The 15172-nt window shown below is 44.2% G+C and overlaps 2 protein-coding genes across 5 annotated transcripts; one reads left to right on the top strand and one right to left on the bottom strand.

Annotated features, from left to right (window-relative positions):
* The first annotated feature begins 461 nt into the window (after positions 1-461).
* Positions 462-11232, top strand: rc3h1b (ring finger and CCCH-type domains 1b). 3 transcript variants are annotated; one of them, XM_046851167.1, is made up of 19 exons: positions 462-583; positions 1691-2095; positions 2870-2990; positions 3071-3310; positions 3396-3571; positions 3711-3911; positions 3992-4124; positions 4376-4607; positions 4744-4986; positions 5229-5422; positions 5524-5945; positions 6028-6186; positions 6259-6405; positions 6489-6708; positions 6783-6876; positions 6954-7050; positions 7131-7295; positions 7665-7765; positions 8073-11232. In XM_046851167.1, the coding sequence occupies exons 2-19, from the start codon at positions 1865-1867 to the stop codon at positions 8227-8229; spliced, it is 3333 nt and encodes a 1110-aa protein (XP_046707123.1). In that variant the 5' UTR covers positions 462-583; positions 1691-1864; the 3' UTR covers positions 8230-11232. The 3 variants fall into 3 exon arrangements, with proteins under 3 accessions (XP_046707123.1, XP_046707122.1, XP_046707125.1); XM_046851166.1 differs by having other exon boundaries at positions 468-579; XM_046851169.1 differs by lacking the exon at positions 462-583 and adding an exon at positions 805-933.
* zgc:110366 (uncharacterized protein LOC550476 homolog) lies at positions 11224-14600 on the bottom strand. 2 transcript variants are annotated; one of them, XM_046851174.1, is made up of 8 exons: positions 14360-14600; positions 12863-13111; positions 12698-12799; positions 12538-12629; positions 12288-12470; positions 12142-12201; positions 11723-11826; positions 11224-11626 (listed from the first exon to the last, which is right to left on the bottom strand). In XM_046851174.1, the coding sequence occupies exons 1-7, from the start codon at positions 14583-14585 to the stop codon at positions 11731-11733; spliced, it is 1008 nt and encodes a 335-aa protein (XP_046707130.1). In that variant the 5' UTR covers positions 14586-14600; the 3' UTR covers positions 11224-11626; positions 11723-11730. The 2 variants fall into 2 exon arrangements, with proteins under 2 accessions (XP_046707130.1, XP_046707129.1); XM_046851173.1 differs by lacking the exon at positions 11723-11826.
* Between the last annotated feature and the right edge of the window lie 572 nt (positions 14601-15172).

Here is a 15172-nt window from a genome sequence, read left to right as displayed (position 1 = left end):
AATACATTTTAATCAAATTAATTTAAATATTAATTTGAATTTGAATATTAAATTGGATTTGAATTTTAATATTGATACCATTAATCAACACATTTTCTGATAATAACTGTAAAAGAAAACAATGTAACAAAAACAATGCAACAAAACAAAAAGACAAAGAGAAACAAAAACATCAATAAAACACTACAATAAAAAATGAATAATAAAAACATTTTTTACTTTATCACAGACACATGGTAATACTCACAGTATTAAAGTATAATAATACTCTATCTATCTATCTATCTATCTATCTATCTATCTATCTATCTATCTATCTATCTATCTATCTATCTATCTATCTAATCTAATCTAATCTAATCTAATCTATCTATAGTGCAGTGCCAGAATAGACCAGCAGATGCCGTTTATCAATGGTGTGCGCATGCGCAAAAGGAACTCTTGACTAACTTCGGCGACCTGTTCGGCTCCACACACGCACGCGCACTCATGCACGCGCACTCGGTCGACATGGCGACCCACGGAGTAAAGCACCGTTTTGTAATAAAGACAAGATGAATGCGTCCGGACTCATGAGTCGTGAGTAAGTCGCGTTTTTATTTATTTATTTTTTAAATCTTTAAACTTTTTTTTCTTCATGTTTATATATATATTTTTTCCTCCGTGTATCTATATGTTGGGTGTGGACCGGCGGATTTCGCTCAACTTGCGATAGCATCGGGGTCCTGAGGCGCGATCCTAAATACACGCATGCTCCCTAGATAGAGGAACTCCCTAGATAGTGAACACTATCTCGCTCGTGCATTCTTTCGAGTGAACTCACTTTCCGAACGGGGCGCTGTTTGGGACGCGGCCCCGAGCGCACTGGGGTTTCCTCCGCTTTTGCACGTTTTTTTCTCCCTTCTTTTATTTTTTCTTTCGATTTTGACGCAGGTTCGTTTTAATGATTTAATACTCAATGTTTTATATAATATTATCCTGAAGTTTGCTTTGTTTTTGCAGGCTGTCTGTAGCTAAGCTAACACCCCCCCCTTCAAAAAAAAAACTCTTTCACATAATAAAAAAAAAAATGGACCAAGAAATATTTCACACCTTTTTCACTAAAACCCTTGAATCCCAATGTATTTTATTCATTTGTATATATTTATATTTTACAGGTTTTCATTTTTGCTATTCCTTCCCAAAACCCCTCTTATTACATAAGTGCCTATCATGCTAAATTTCTCCAGCTAGTCAGCTAGCTAGCTCGAGGCTGCTCACTCAGTTCTTCTGCTTCTTCACTGAGTTTTGGTTGGTCTACAATTCATAATAATGCATTCTAATAAAATACGATTATTTATTGGCCATGTCACGCTTTTGGTCGAATTCAAATTGCAATAAAAACCGAATGCTAATCATAAGCTAGCGTCCAAAACTACAAGGAAACAATGCTACAGTTAGCAAAAGCTGCTTAGCCTGTCTGAGTTGCTAAGCAGCTGTGAAGAAGCTCAATAATTTTAATATTTTGGGGGAATATTTCGGTTATAACGCGTCCTTTTGCGACTTTATGAGGTAAAAAATAAGGCTACAAATCCATATTGTATTTCTTAGCTGAAAATTTGATTGACAGGTGATTTAGCAAGAGACACATTTCATATATGTGCAAATATATGCTTTTGAAGTGAAATATTGTTTATCTATATCTTTGCAGGTTTCAGGTCCAGCTCGGTGTGATGAGGCGGCAGGACGCGCAGACGGCGATCTCGGCGACCCCCTTGTGATTTCCGGTGGACTCCCCGTTAAACCCCCCCCACTGTTTGTCGTAGTTTTCATGACACGGACGCGGCCTGGGCTCGGCTCGTACATGTAGAGCGTGGCGGCGACGATGCCCGTCCAAGCGCCGCAATGGACCGAGTTCCTGCTGTGTCCCATCTGCACGCAGACGTTCGAGGAGACGGCGCGGAGGCCCATCAGCCTCGGCTGCGGCCACACCGTCTGCAAGATGTGCCTGAACAAGCTGCACCGCAAAGCCTGCCCCTTCGACCAGACGGCCATCAACACCGACATCGAGCAGCTGCCTGTCAACTCGGCGCTCCTGCAGCTAGTCGGGGCGCAGGTCAGACCCCCGGACCTCACAAAGCCGACCCTGTTTCTCACGTTCGAGACCGAAGCGTGGTCATGTGACCTCGTACAAGAATTTATTAGTCCTCCTACGGTTAATTTCTTGAGTTTTCTTACCGACGGTTTTACAGGCAAACGTCAGGAATCCATTCCAATAGTCTAAGATTTTTACATTGTCAGAAGTTTCTTCATGTCGATCAATTTGGGAGATTTTTTTTTTAATGAAGTCGTCGTTCCGGTTCAAAAATAACCAATTTTGCGGATTATTTAGTTTTTCTTTTACGCCATATTTGAACAGTTTAAAAAAAAAAAAAAAAGGCTCGGAATTACGTTCCATGACGTTTCCCATTTGGATCAGTCATGAAGACGTGGAAACTCGTCGGAGCAAGAGACAGACTTTAGAGCTGTCGTATTGCGACGGTCCATTCGTGAACGAGTCTTCAATGTGGCGAGTCTTAAAGAGCGATTTGCAAAATCGCAGTAGGTTATATACAACATGGAGTTCATCTCGCGAGTCCTCCGGTCCGAGCCGTTCGTTCTTTAGTCACGTGTCTCCCATAGACGCTACACAATGCAATTGATCAGAGGCTAAAATCTCGAAATCATCCAAATCACGATTACAATTTTAATGGGAGTCATGTGAAGCTACTCATCTGGTCATATATATAAATTATTGGAAGTCAACGTTTGTGTATGTATTGTTTGTGTTGTCATTTTATATTATATACTATTATTACGGGTAGTATATGGTTAACGCCATATTTTTTAGGTGCCCAAGCCGCAGCCTGTGGCGCTGATCACCAGCCCGGAAGACACCAAGCATTATGATGAGGCGCGGCAGTGTGTGGAGGAGCTCGCCCTCTACCTCAAACCTCTCAGCAATGCAAGAGGTAAAAAAAAAAAGAGTGCTTTTAAGTTTACTTTTTTTTTTTTTTTTATTTCAATGCGGATTTTCTTTCTCTGTTTTTAGGCATGGGGTTGAGTAATGCGGCACAGAGCATGCTCAGCAGACCCATGCAGAGGAAGCTGGTGACCCTGGTGCACTGCCAGCTGGTGGAGGAAGAGGGGCGTGTACGTGCCATGCGTGCCGCCCGGTCGCTGGGCGAGCGCACCGTCACAGAGCTCATCCTGCAGCACCAAAACCCCCAGCAGCTCTCCTCGAACCTGTGGGCTGCCGTCCGTGCCAGGGGCTGCCAGTTTCTAGGGCCAGGTAAATCTACAACTGTACTAAAGAACTTTTGTGTCTTGACTTTTTTTCTTTTTTTTTTTGCTGACATGTTGGTGTTAATCCCTAGCCATGCAGGAGGAGGCCTTAAAGCTGGTCCTGCTGGCTCTGGAGGACGGATCCGCTCTGTCCAGGAAGGTGCTGGTTCTGTTTGTAGTGCAGCGCCTGGAGCCCAGATTCCCACAGGCTTCCAAAACCAGTATCGGACATGTGGTCCAGCTGCTTTACCGTGCCTCCTGCTTCAAAGTGAGTACACGTCGACGTGGAGACACGTCCTCCTCATGTTAGTTCATTTGAATAATGCAAATACTGTATAACACTGTAATTATAGGGTTATACTGTACCCTATAAATCCTCATCGTTTCTCTGGTTTACCGTTAAAAAGGTGACCAAGAGAGACGAGGACTCGTCCCTGATGCAGCTGAAAGAGGAGTTCAGAACGTACGAGGCTCTGCGGCGGGAGCACGACTCTCAGATCGTCCAGATAGCCATGGAGGGAGGTCTGCGCATCGCCCCTGACCAGTGGTCCTCTCTGCTCTACGGGGACCAGTCGCACAAGTCCCACATGCAGTCCATTATTGATAAGGTTTTATATCAATTTGAATTACTTATATTGTGTCATCATGCGCAGTCACACCCCTTACTGATTTCCTGCTCTGTTCACAGTTGCAGACGCCTGCGTCATTTGCACAGAGCGTGCAGGAGCTGACGATAGCCCTACAGAGGACCGGTGATCCTGCCAACCTGAACAGGCTCAGACCTCACCTAGAGCTGCTGGCCAACATCGACCCTAGTCCAGGTATATGCTGAAAGGTATACTGTAGCATGTACTATGTGGATGACAGGGAAGTGGTTGCTCAGTGGATAAGATGTTGAACTTTTTAAATTAGTTCAAATTCCAGATTCTCCAAACTGCCACAACTGGGCCCCTAAACAAGGCCCTTAACCCTTAGTTGCTCTGCTGTATAACTGAGATTACTGTAAATTGCTCTAAAATTTGCATTAAATGTAAATGTAATACGGGGCTCTTTTGCTGTTTTCTGTTCTCAGATGCTCCCCCTCCAACATGGGAGCAGCTGGAGAAGGGCCTGGTAGCGGTGAAGACGGTGGTGCATGGCCTGGTGGACTTCATCCAGAACCACAGCAAAAAAGGCACGGAGCAGCAGCAGCCGCCGCAGCACAGCAAGTACAAAACCTACATGTGCCGTGACATGAAGCAGAAAGGGGGCTGCCCCCGGGGTGCCAGCTGCACCTTCGCCCACTCGCAGGAAGAGTTGGAGAAGTCAGTATCTTCCACAGTTAACTGTGATTCTTTGCCTTTGGTTTTGGTGGTTCTTCTTTATTTCTCCACCAGATGCTGTTTATTGGGGGGAAAAAACAAACGAACAGGATTAATGTATCTTTTTTCGCATTTTCAGGTACCGTAAGATGAACAAGCGTCTGGTTTCGAGACTTCCGTGCGGTCCCTCTCTGCTGCCCGATGAAGACGTTCCTCTCGAGGGCTTGACCCGGAAACCTTCGCCTCTTACAAACGGTATCGTGCCGCAGTGTCCAACCCCGGCGCCTCAGCTTCTAGCCCGCGGGCACGACCAGTCGCCGTACGAGCTCATGCGCAAGGCCAAAATGGACAGCCTGAGCGCTCCTGGATCTCCACCTGACTCGTACGACTATCATAAACTCTCACTAATTAACACACATGAACGCAATCTGTATTACTAAGTTTCATTTCCTGATTGTTTGTGCTCTGTTGAGATTATGTGGAATAATTTTTAACCCTAAAACCAGGATTTTATTGAATATTGCTGATAATTGAATAAATGTTGGGTATTTTTAATAATAAATAAATTGGATATAAACTTACATTTGACCACATTTGTTCATCTTTAATACACTCTTTTTGCAGCTTGGATAAAACCGGCCTGCCCCTGCCTCCTCATGCAGTTGCCCACCAGAGAGCCGAGCACCTGCCCATGCCCAAGCAGATTCCTGGCATGCCCCGTGGTGCTCCTCAACTCTACACACAACAGCAACCTGAGCTCTTCTACCCCGAGGCCCGAGCGCCATCGGGAGCGCAGTATGACGCCCATTACTCTACTGGTGAGTAAAAAAAAAGTTGCTGAAATCTACGAAATCCCAACATGATTATTCTTCACTGTATTCTGATGCATGATGTAAATTCTTATATTTCTTTCTCGCAGGTGCCCCATACCCCTACCAGCAGTATGTGCCACCCCGCTACATCCGTAACCCTCTACCCTCGGCCGATGCCCCATACCAAGACCCTTACTCTGCTTATGGTCCCGATCGTCAGTACCCGCCTCCTCACCACTCGGGCCCGCCCTTCTCAGGCGTCAATGCCCACCCGTACCCGCCCCCCTCTCACTACGATGCTCGCCGGCAAGGCCCGTACGCGACCCCGCCTCCGCCACCACCCCCTCAATCCTTTGGTCCACCCCGAGACGAGCTGGTGCGCATGAGCCCCGTGCCCTTGGATGTGCCACCCACTCCAGGAGCACCCGCCTCTCTCTACCACCCTGCTCCGGCATCCCGAGAGAGGTATCCTCCAGAGGGCTACTACCCCCCTGCACCACATCCTGGGCAAATCAGGGCCCATATCAGGGTGAGTAAACTTTTATATTAACATTAATAAACTCTTATGCTCTGTCTCGAATATAAAAGTGCACCCTCTTTGTCCCCTGTAGGATCCGTACAGTCGCTCCCAGCCGAGCTTGGACTATCTGCATCGCAGGCGTAAGGAGCTTCTTAACCAGCTCGAGGAAAGGAAAGTCATTTCTCCTCCACCGTTCGCTGCCTCTCCGACTTTGCCCGCTCACACCTTCCCTAACGAATACCCTCAAGAGGTACATTTTGTGGATTTGATTGTTTTCAGCATCATCCCATGCTTTGTTTAAATATTTTTTTTCATCTTGCAGTACATTGAGGACAGCTCCAAAGCGTTTGCATCCCGCGAACCCGACTACGCGGGTCAGTACTCGCCGTGGTCATGTGACACTATCGGCTCATACATCGGCTCCAAAGATCCCAAACCGAAAGATGGCGTAAGCACGGTGGAAATTATGGTACGTCGTCTCCTGCATTAAAGATTTAGCCTTGGCTCAAGAACCTCCTTCATCCTATTTTAATCTTTCGTTCTTTCCCACAGAGCATGGAGGGGAAAGGTCTGAGAGAGCCACCTCTGGACGGACAGCGGCGGTCGGCGGACGCCAAAGACGACGATCCTATCATCCCGTTTGGCCCTCTGCCCACTGTGTCGCCGTTCGGTGCCATTTCCCGCACGTCAAAGACGGGCTTCCAGACCACGGGTCCTGTGCAGGCCATTGCGTCCTCACAAGCTTCTGGATCCAAACACATCACCCTGGCAGGTAGGTTCAGCTAACACCAAACACTGGGATACTCGGTTGTAACTTGTATATAACCAGTGATCACACCTTCATAGCCGACTACTCCTATGGAAACCACGGTGGCGGATGGGGCAGTGTGTCGTACCCTCAGCACCAGAGCATCCCCTCTTCAACCCACTTCAGTGAACGGTATGTATGTGACTCCAGCCTGTAATCACGTAACCTACGTTGTACTAATGTTCAGCATTGTATCTGATCTCCTCCAGGCTGCCCGTGTCCACCTCTGATCGAGAACAGCTGAAGATTGAGCTCCAGCAAGTCAACCAGCAGATCAGTCAGCAGACCCAGATCCGCAGCATGGAGGTAACTGCCTCAGCAACCTCAGCACACCTGGTTCACGTAGACGTCTTTACTCAGACCGGCTGTCTCTTTTGTGTATGCAGGCTGCGAGTAACTCCATGCTGCTGCAGCGCGAAGCCAGCGCTCTGAACTCTCAACCTCCAGCCGCTAAATGGCCTGTAGGGGGCGTGGTATCCAGCGAGCAGCTAAGCCTCGAGCTTCACCACGTCGAGAGGGAAATCGGAAAGAGGACGCGTGAAATCGCTCTGGTGAGTCTGTTTATTTGTACAGGAACATTCAAAGTCATTTCCTGCCTTTTGTCTTTGGGGGGAAAATGGGGGTGATATCATAAGAATATGTAAAATGTACATCAAATGTTTTGCTTTCTGCTTCAAATTAATATTTACATTCCAAAAATAAATTACACTTAAGTAATTATCAATTACAGTAACAATGAATTATGAAATACATTAAAGATTTTACAGGAAACAGCCAGGCTATAAGTTTTCTCTATTTTAACAGGGGTCTGCATATCTTTTTATATTTGTTATACATAGTACACAGTGTGTGTGTGTGTGTGTGTGTGTGTGTGTTTGACTAAGATGTAAAGAAAATACCCTTTTCGCTTTACGCTGCAGGAGAACCAGGTGACACAGGAAGTCCAGTACAAACTAAAAGCCACTGAAAACGGCCAGAGTGATCATAAAGCACAGCTGGAGGAGCTCTCCTTAGCACTGGGGTGAGTAACACACAGGTGGGAAGTGGTAATCCAGTGGCTGGACTTCGGGTCAAAAGGTCATGAGTTCAAACTCCTAAGTCAGAAGACTATTAGTTAACTAATAGTTGCAATGAGTTCAAGTTCCAGCACCAGCAAACCAAGCTGGGCCCTTGAGCAAGGCCCTTAACCCTCAACTGCTCAGTTGTATAAATGATCTCCTAAACACCCGAAATATATAGACAATGTTAAGACCCCCAGCATACGTTCACAATTCTAACACGAGACCTACAAAACATCCTGTAACACGCCATGTCTTTGTTTCTTGTAGCGACGTGTCGAACGGCGTAAGCAGCATGGCGCCGGCCAACAGCGTCCCGGGAGCCATGCTGTCTCTGTCCAGTAAGACGTCTTCGCTCACACTCTGCTCCGGAGACCAAGCGGGAAGCGGATTAGAGCTCCAAAAGAACGGTGTCGTTCATTCTTAAGAGCGGCCGTAACCGTGCACACACACACACACACACACACACACACACACACACACACAGCCCTAGTCAAGGTTTGGTCATTGAAGAGAAATGCACCAATATAATATAAGGGTCAGACACACACACACACACCTGCATGCTGTTACATGCATGCACAAGAACACTTGTTTTATTTTAGAAAAAGAAATGAGCAGTATCTGCCGTGATTACGAATCTCGTTTTCCTTTTTGTTCTGTGAATAAGGTTTTTTTTTTCTTTTCTTTTCTCTCTTCTTCTTCTGAATGACTTCTCATCACCTGGAAACCAGGGCATCTGATTATTATCCTGTAGTCCTTTTATTATTCCCTACTCAGCATTTCCGATTTTAAATCAAGGTGATAAAAATGCAGCGTAGGAAAAGAAAAGCGTTCCGACTTCGCCTGATGATGATGATAATAATAAACCTGTGCAGGCCTGAATATGGGGAGACGGACCGGGCGTCTAGGAAAAACATAGCACGGAAAAGCTTATTATCAGTCCATTTTGTATGGCGTTTCACTGCAGCTTTCCCGGCACCGTGTGTCACAAACACTGAGGTGAATCGATTGGACAAAGAAAAAATGAAAAAAACGAAAGAAACGGACCGGTGCCGCGTCGTCCGGCGAACACGAGGGTTCGAGATAAACGGAATCAATCGTACGATTTCATTTAATTTATGGTTTTGGCTATAGAACTGTTCACAATTTCTACGTCCGGAACGTTCTGTTTTATAGAACGTGTGCAAATGTCTATAAAAAAACCTAAACAAACAAAAAAAAAGCACTTTCTTCCACCTTTTTCTATACGCGCATGTACTTTTTCTTTTTTTTTTATTATTATTCTTATTTAAGGAAGAACATCATTTTTTGATCCTCGTGTTCACCAGATGGGGGCAGCACCACCGTTTCTTGGCGAAGCAAGGGTCACACGTGGAAAGGGGTGGGTTTTGTGGGGTAAGTCACGTGGATCACGGCCTTCGTTCACGTCAACGTTTTGTTCCCCGTCAGTTCTCCCTGACTTCTGTGAAGTTGCTTACATGGGTTTTCCGGTCACGTTCGCGTATTCAGGTCGGCCGCTGCACAGGCACGAGGAAACCGTAAAGCCAAAACGTTTCTGAAATGGCGACGTTTGAAAAAAGCGATCACGTGTGTAACCGAACTCTTCGCTCGAGCGCATCACCTCGCTGTATGCTTTTCTTTTTTTTTTTTTTGCACATAACGACATTCAGCCGAACAGGACTTTGCCCCAGAAACTTGCTCACGACATGGACAAGCTCCGAAGTCTTCCTATAGTGATGACATTCTTCACATTTCGTTCTAGTCTCTTGAGACCGACTATGATATTAAAGCTCCAATTTTGGGTGCAACCTCTTAACGTGTAACCTTTTCGTCTCGGTTTATATCGTCGTGCTCTAGGCGTCGTGATTTACTGTTGAATGATTTCTAGTCATGGTTGTGTGTGTTTATTTTTTTTATTTATTATTCTTTATTGCTCGAGAAGAGTAGCTTTTTTTTTCCCCTTATAATCGAGTAGCGTGTATTTCTCGCACTAGACGAGTCGACTTGCGATTATTCGTAGCTTTTTGACAAGTTAAAATCTTGCTGAGCAAAAATCCCCGGCTTGCTTCCAGACGTCAGTCGCTCGATGCATTATATGACCTTCGGGGTTTTTTTTTTAATTTTTTGGTATTTTCCAAATTACACTATTTTCAATACACTTTAACTTCTCAAAGGTGCCAACGTTGATCACGAGAAAATCTTAGCGCGCCGATCAGAGCGAAGCGATGATTCGAGAAGTTTTTTTTCTGTAATTCGCGTTTTTTCACCAGAGTTTTGTAGTTTGAGTGAACAAGCTCCAAAAGGGATAAACAGGCCTGTTCTCCGGTCGATCCTGGTCCCTCTGCGGCTATTTGCAAACCCGTTAAAGCTCACGTACAAGCAAGAGAGTTTTCCTAGCGGCTGCATGGGAACGTATCAAAATTTGTGGAACGTCGGGTTAAACCTTTTCACCGAAAAAAGATTTTGAATTGTTTTCCCACACGTGTGCGACGGAAAACCCCGGAGGCCGTTTTTTTATTCTGATGGTGGGCGAATTTTGTGCCGCACGTATTTAGGATAAATCAGTAAATTGGTTTGAGGATTTTTCTCTCTTTTTTTTTTTTTTTTTTTGTAGGTTGAGTTGATCGTGGTGGGTTTCTTTTTTTATTTTTACGTTTTTACAGACGACATCATGTCCGTGTCCGTCCACTCAAACGCAGTGGCACGAGACTCCCTTTATATAAAAGTTTTGTGCATGATTTATTTTTCCCTGCTTTTCCCCCCGGAGAGCACGGCTCTCTTCACGAGCCTGTTCCTAACGGGTGATGTTCATTTCTCGATCGTGTCCGTTTTCAGCGGACTTGTAGCACTCGTTTAAGCCACAAAAAGTGAATTAACACTTTTTTCTTCTTCTTCTCTTTCGCCGTCTCAAACCTTAACACTGTTACCGATGTGTCTACGGAGTTTCCTTCTTTTTTTTTTATTCCTTAAAAAAGTCGTAGCGCCTTTTTTTTTTTTTATGATTGCTTCTGATCGTCTTGTTTAAAAACAAAGGAAAAATTAAATTAATTTGAAAAAAAGAAAAAAAAAAAAAGGTACAGGCTTGATTTCAAACAAGGACAGGTTTTTATATATATCGATATATAAACTTTAGATTATACTCCATTAAGGAATGTTTAGAACCATCTTACTCCGATGTGGATGTAGCCATTATTACGCCATTTTATGACTTTGTAAAACGAATTCACTGTGTGAAAATTGGTTTGCATTTTTTTGTATAATACAATCTGCTCTTTTTTTTATGCTTTGAGACGTGAAACTGGACGTTTGGAGGGAGGAGGACGTGGGGAGAAAAAAACCATGTGATTATTTAAAAAAAAAAAAAAAAACTTGTGTATGACAGCGAGCGATTATAAACGAGAGGACGGATTAAACCATATTGACACGAGTCTGCGATTTATTTCATCATTAGAAAATTTTGCTTCCATAATCAAATGTTGAAGGAAATACATTGGTTACATTTACACAGAAGTAATCACACGGGTGGTTCCTCAAAGTGTTGCTGGGTGGAAATCCCAGCATGGGCTTTTCCCAAATGGATGACCCAAACAACTCGTTCTCTAGATCTTCTCAACCTGCCAGTTACCAAGCTATGATTTGTCTCAATCAGATCGATGAACATGTGGAGATTTTATAAAGTGAAGTAGTGTTCAAAAACCGTTGACACGATTCCGAGCCCGTTATCCGTTCCAGAGCGGGTAGCCGAGACGAATGAGCTTTTTATCCGTGTGTAACCGCCCGACGCGCTCCATGTCCCCGTCAGCCAGCGTGAACCCGAACACCTGCAAAACACACGAGAGAAAACAGCGCTTCATTTCTCGTCGACTCGCTCCCTCAACTCTCAAAACGACAGATGAATGCAGATTGAATACACACACCAGCATGCTCACACCACGTGGGTTGGGTCCCAGCTCATGTGCCTCCCGTCATGCAGAGTGCACATGGCAGCCATGTCAGAGTCTTCCAGCTGGAACCCAAGCACCTGTGCATGCAGAAGCAGTGTGAGACAATCTGCAGTTCCAATACCAATTATATAGAAATATAGTTGGCTAGCTAAACAAACATTAAATTGTTACAAAATGCTTTTAATCCTGAGTAAATCCTTTGGGGAAAAGTGGCTTATGGGAAGTCAATGAAGGAATACACAGACGATGACTTCTGGCCAGGTGCAACCAATTTCTATTGCATGGAACAGGGCGAGAACCAAACGGTTCCTTCCCTAATATATAGAACATGGAGTCTTGATGAGGTTTCCACAAACAGACCATCATTAAATACTTCATAATTGCAGACCTACTTGACAGTTTTCACGAATCCTCTCCGGCTTGGTAGACTTTGGGATGGTGATGATGCGATTCTGCCAAAACAAAGAAACGTATTTGCTGACAGATCTACGGATGTGGGTGTGTGATTGAAAATGTGTATATAAACCAGCGTTTGTACCTGAATGCTCCAGCGAATGCAGATCTGTGAAGCACTGCGTCCGTACTTGTGTGCCAGCGCCACAATAAGCGGATGATCGAGAGCTTGGCCTTTAGCCAGAGGGCAGTAACCTTCAAACGCTACGCCCTCGCGGCGGCAAAACTCCACCAACGGCCACGGCTGCTGGAACGGATGGAACTCCACCTGTAAGACCAAACATTCGTTGATCCGATCGTTCTGTTGAGCATTACAGAATCCTTTCAGCCCATACCTGGTTAACGTGAGGTACCACACCCCCATCCTCTTTGAGTTCCTCAAGATGTGGGATCAGGAAGTTGCTCACCCCGATGGCACGACACAACCCTGTAACCGAAAGGAAAAAAATCAAGCCCTGATACTTACCCCGACTAGACCTATAGCAAGAGTTTCACCTTCATCGTACATCTCCTCCAGTGCTCTCCACGTCTCAGCTCGGACGTCCCGGTTGGAGCGGCCCGGAACTCCACAATCGGGCCAGTGCATCAGATACAGATCTATAAATCAAATCGGTTACACCACCACCATCTCAAACAAGCAGAGCAATAATACATTCTTACCTAAATATTCCACTCCGAGTCTTTGGCACGACGCCCGGCAGGCCTCCTTGGCACTCCGATACCCATAATCCCCAGGCCACAGCTTGGTGGTGATCCACAGCTGGTCACGTGGGACTCCGCTCTCGGAGATAGACTTGGACAAGGCTTCTTCGCAGCCGTATCGTTTCGCTGTGTCTATGTGGCGGACGCCGCACTGCTGGAGCGCGTAGACTACGGCGTCGTGCGAGTAGCCGCCGTAATGCGATGTTCCTGTTCACAATATGCGATATCAGGCTTGATAACAGGAGATCCCAGGGTTCCTGCACATATTCCCACTTCAAAATTCCATACATTTCCAGACTCCAGACTTAAATATGCAACCTTTTTTTTCCAACCATATAACATCTGAAATAATTATTTTAAATTCCAACTATAACATGCGTTAGGGTACAATCTTCAACGATTTCCATGTGTTCAACCGTCGCACTATCAAACAACCAATCACATAATTCATAACTCCGCAAAAAAACACCTTTTGGCCATGCTCTCGTTAAGGCTACACACTAATCTGGATACATTTTCAAATCAATCCCCACTAGAGGGCGTTTTCCACAAAAAAAGCTACGCTGAATAAGTCGTCTCAGTGTGAACGGAAAACCAAAACGGAGAAAAGAAATGATTCGTTTTCAAAAACGTCTTCGTGTGGACATGACCTAATTCTGTTTGTTTGTTTGAAAACGTATATTTCAAACTCTGTTTTGGGGCTTTTGACGTATTCAGTCAGAGAAAGCGTAGCTTTTTTAAAAAGTGGATCAATTTGAAAATACTGTTTTCACAATGCAGTGTGAATGCCTTTTTTTTATGTATCCTGATTCGGATTTTTTTGTTTCGTTTTTTTATACAATTGAATAGGGCAAAATTATAAAAACTTTAAATATAAAAAATATTTTTCAATACTCAGTGCCCCCCCCCCCCCCCAAACACACACTAATTCAAATGCAGACCTGGAAATAACTCAAATCATATTCCATATTTCTTCATACTTTTTTCAAAATGCATAAGAACCCAGAGCTCCATGTAGGTGGGTGTCTATAATGTGGGATCTTCATCAGGAGTTTCCAGTGTCACAACTTTGATCTCAACTTTTTTTATTTGATCTTTGTATTTATGTATTTATTTATTTTTTCAAATGAAAGAAAATTACACAAATGGCCATTGAACAGGTGATTGTTTGGTCTCTTAAAACGTTTTTCTTCCCTCTAAAATTGAAACTGAAAACGCACTATAAACTATATTGTTATGTAAAACCTTTTTTTAGACCCTAATCAGGAGCTGAAAGAACGGAAAACACTCGTCTCTCTAATGAAATTGTTTATTTTTCCTTCATTTTTTTTCTCCCTTCTGCAGCTGCCTTTACCGTAAAACACTGTATGCACGCGCAACCCGCTTTCGGTTCCTGCGCACACAAAACACTCCACAATTCTTATCTCCCAGTAAACAATAAGTATAAATACTCACCTAAACCCAGGATTGGGATTTTTAATCTGTTGGAAAGCTCAACGTCTGGAAACTGCTGCATTGGATGAAAACAGAAAGCGGCTTCCTGCAGATAGAAGACTTCAGCGCGAGGAGATAAGACACATGCGCGTGTGCAGCCTGGGGTGTCGTAAGTTGCGGTTATTTGCGACAGTGCAAACAGAAGGACGGCAGCCCTATTCACAATCCCTATTTTGGCTGCTGCCATTATAGAAAAATAAACAAATAAATGACTAAAAAATAATAACCACCGATATTCGATATTTATTTCGGCATTGAATTCAAATTCCTTACAAAATACCATATTTTATATACTACATTTGAAATAGATTTTTATTTCGTTGTGAATCTTTTCGATCGACACTTTCTAAACATGAACCATGGGCAGTTTTTGTGCTGGGATTAAGACCTCAAGAGATCCCAAAGATCCATTATGAAAAAGACATATCCCTGTAAACCTAACCCAGATTTCTGGTCGCCTTCTGAAATATTGGCTACTTGAATTCAGAACACCTCAATCCAGGGGCGCCAATACTTCTGGATAAGTTCCCCAATAAGTGTAGTTCATGTGATTGCGTGTGAACTGTTCTAAGAATCGTGGGTTTTTTGTGCAAATTTGTTGTGTGTTGAAATAAAAGAATTGCACGGCCTGGTTTGACTGTTACAGTAGTACTGCTGTTCTGACACACCGATTGGTCCGTCATGTTTCGTTTAATTTCAAGGGTTGACCAACTTTCTGACCAAAAATTGTTATACAAATCGAACCATCTGTGGTATTGTAACAAAATGTGAGTC

This window comes from Silurus meridionalis, chromosome 6 (assembly GCF_014805685.1).
Source record: "Silurus meridionalis isolate SWU-2019-XX chromosome 6, ASM1480568v1, whole genome shotgun sequence".
NCBI lineage: Eukaryota > Metazoa > Chordata > Actinopteri > Siluriformes > Siluridae > Silurus > Silurus meridionalis.
Note: the sequence above shows the minus strand (reverse complement) of the source record. Positions and strands in the feature narration are given on the sequence as shown.

Excerpts from the sequence above, each read along its gene's own strand:
- rc3h1b (XM_046851167.1), top strand. The coding sequence starts at position 1,865 with ATGCCCGTCCAAGCGCCGCAATGGACCGAGTTCCTGCTGTGTCCCATC. Across the intron at positions 5,946-6,027 it reads AAATCAGGGCCCATATCAGG|GATCCGTACAGTCGCTCCCA; the intron begins GTGAGTAAACTT and ends TGTCCCCTGTAG. Across the intron at positions 6,406-6,488 it reads TAAGCACGGTGGAAATTATG|AGCATGGAGGGGAAAGGTCT; the intron begins GTACGTCGTCTC and ends TCTTTCCCACAG.
- zgc:110366 (XM_046851173.1), bottom strand. The coding sequence starts at position 14,585 with ATGGCAGCAGCCAAAATAGGGATTGTGAATAGGGCTGCCGTCCTTCTG. Across the intron at positions 13,112-14,359 it reads AATCCCAATCCTGGGTTTAG|GAACATCGCATTACGGCGGC; the intron begins GTGAGTATTTAT and ends TATTGTGAACAG. Across the intron at positions 12,630-12,697 it reads GGAGGAGATGTACGATGAAG|GGTTGTGTCGTGCCATCGGG; the intron begins GTGAAACTCTTG and ends TTTCGGTTACAG.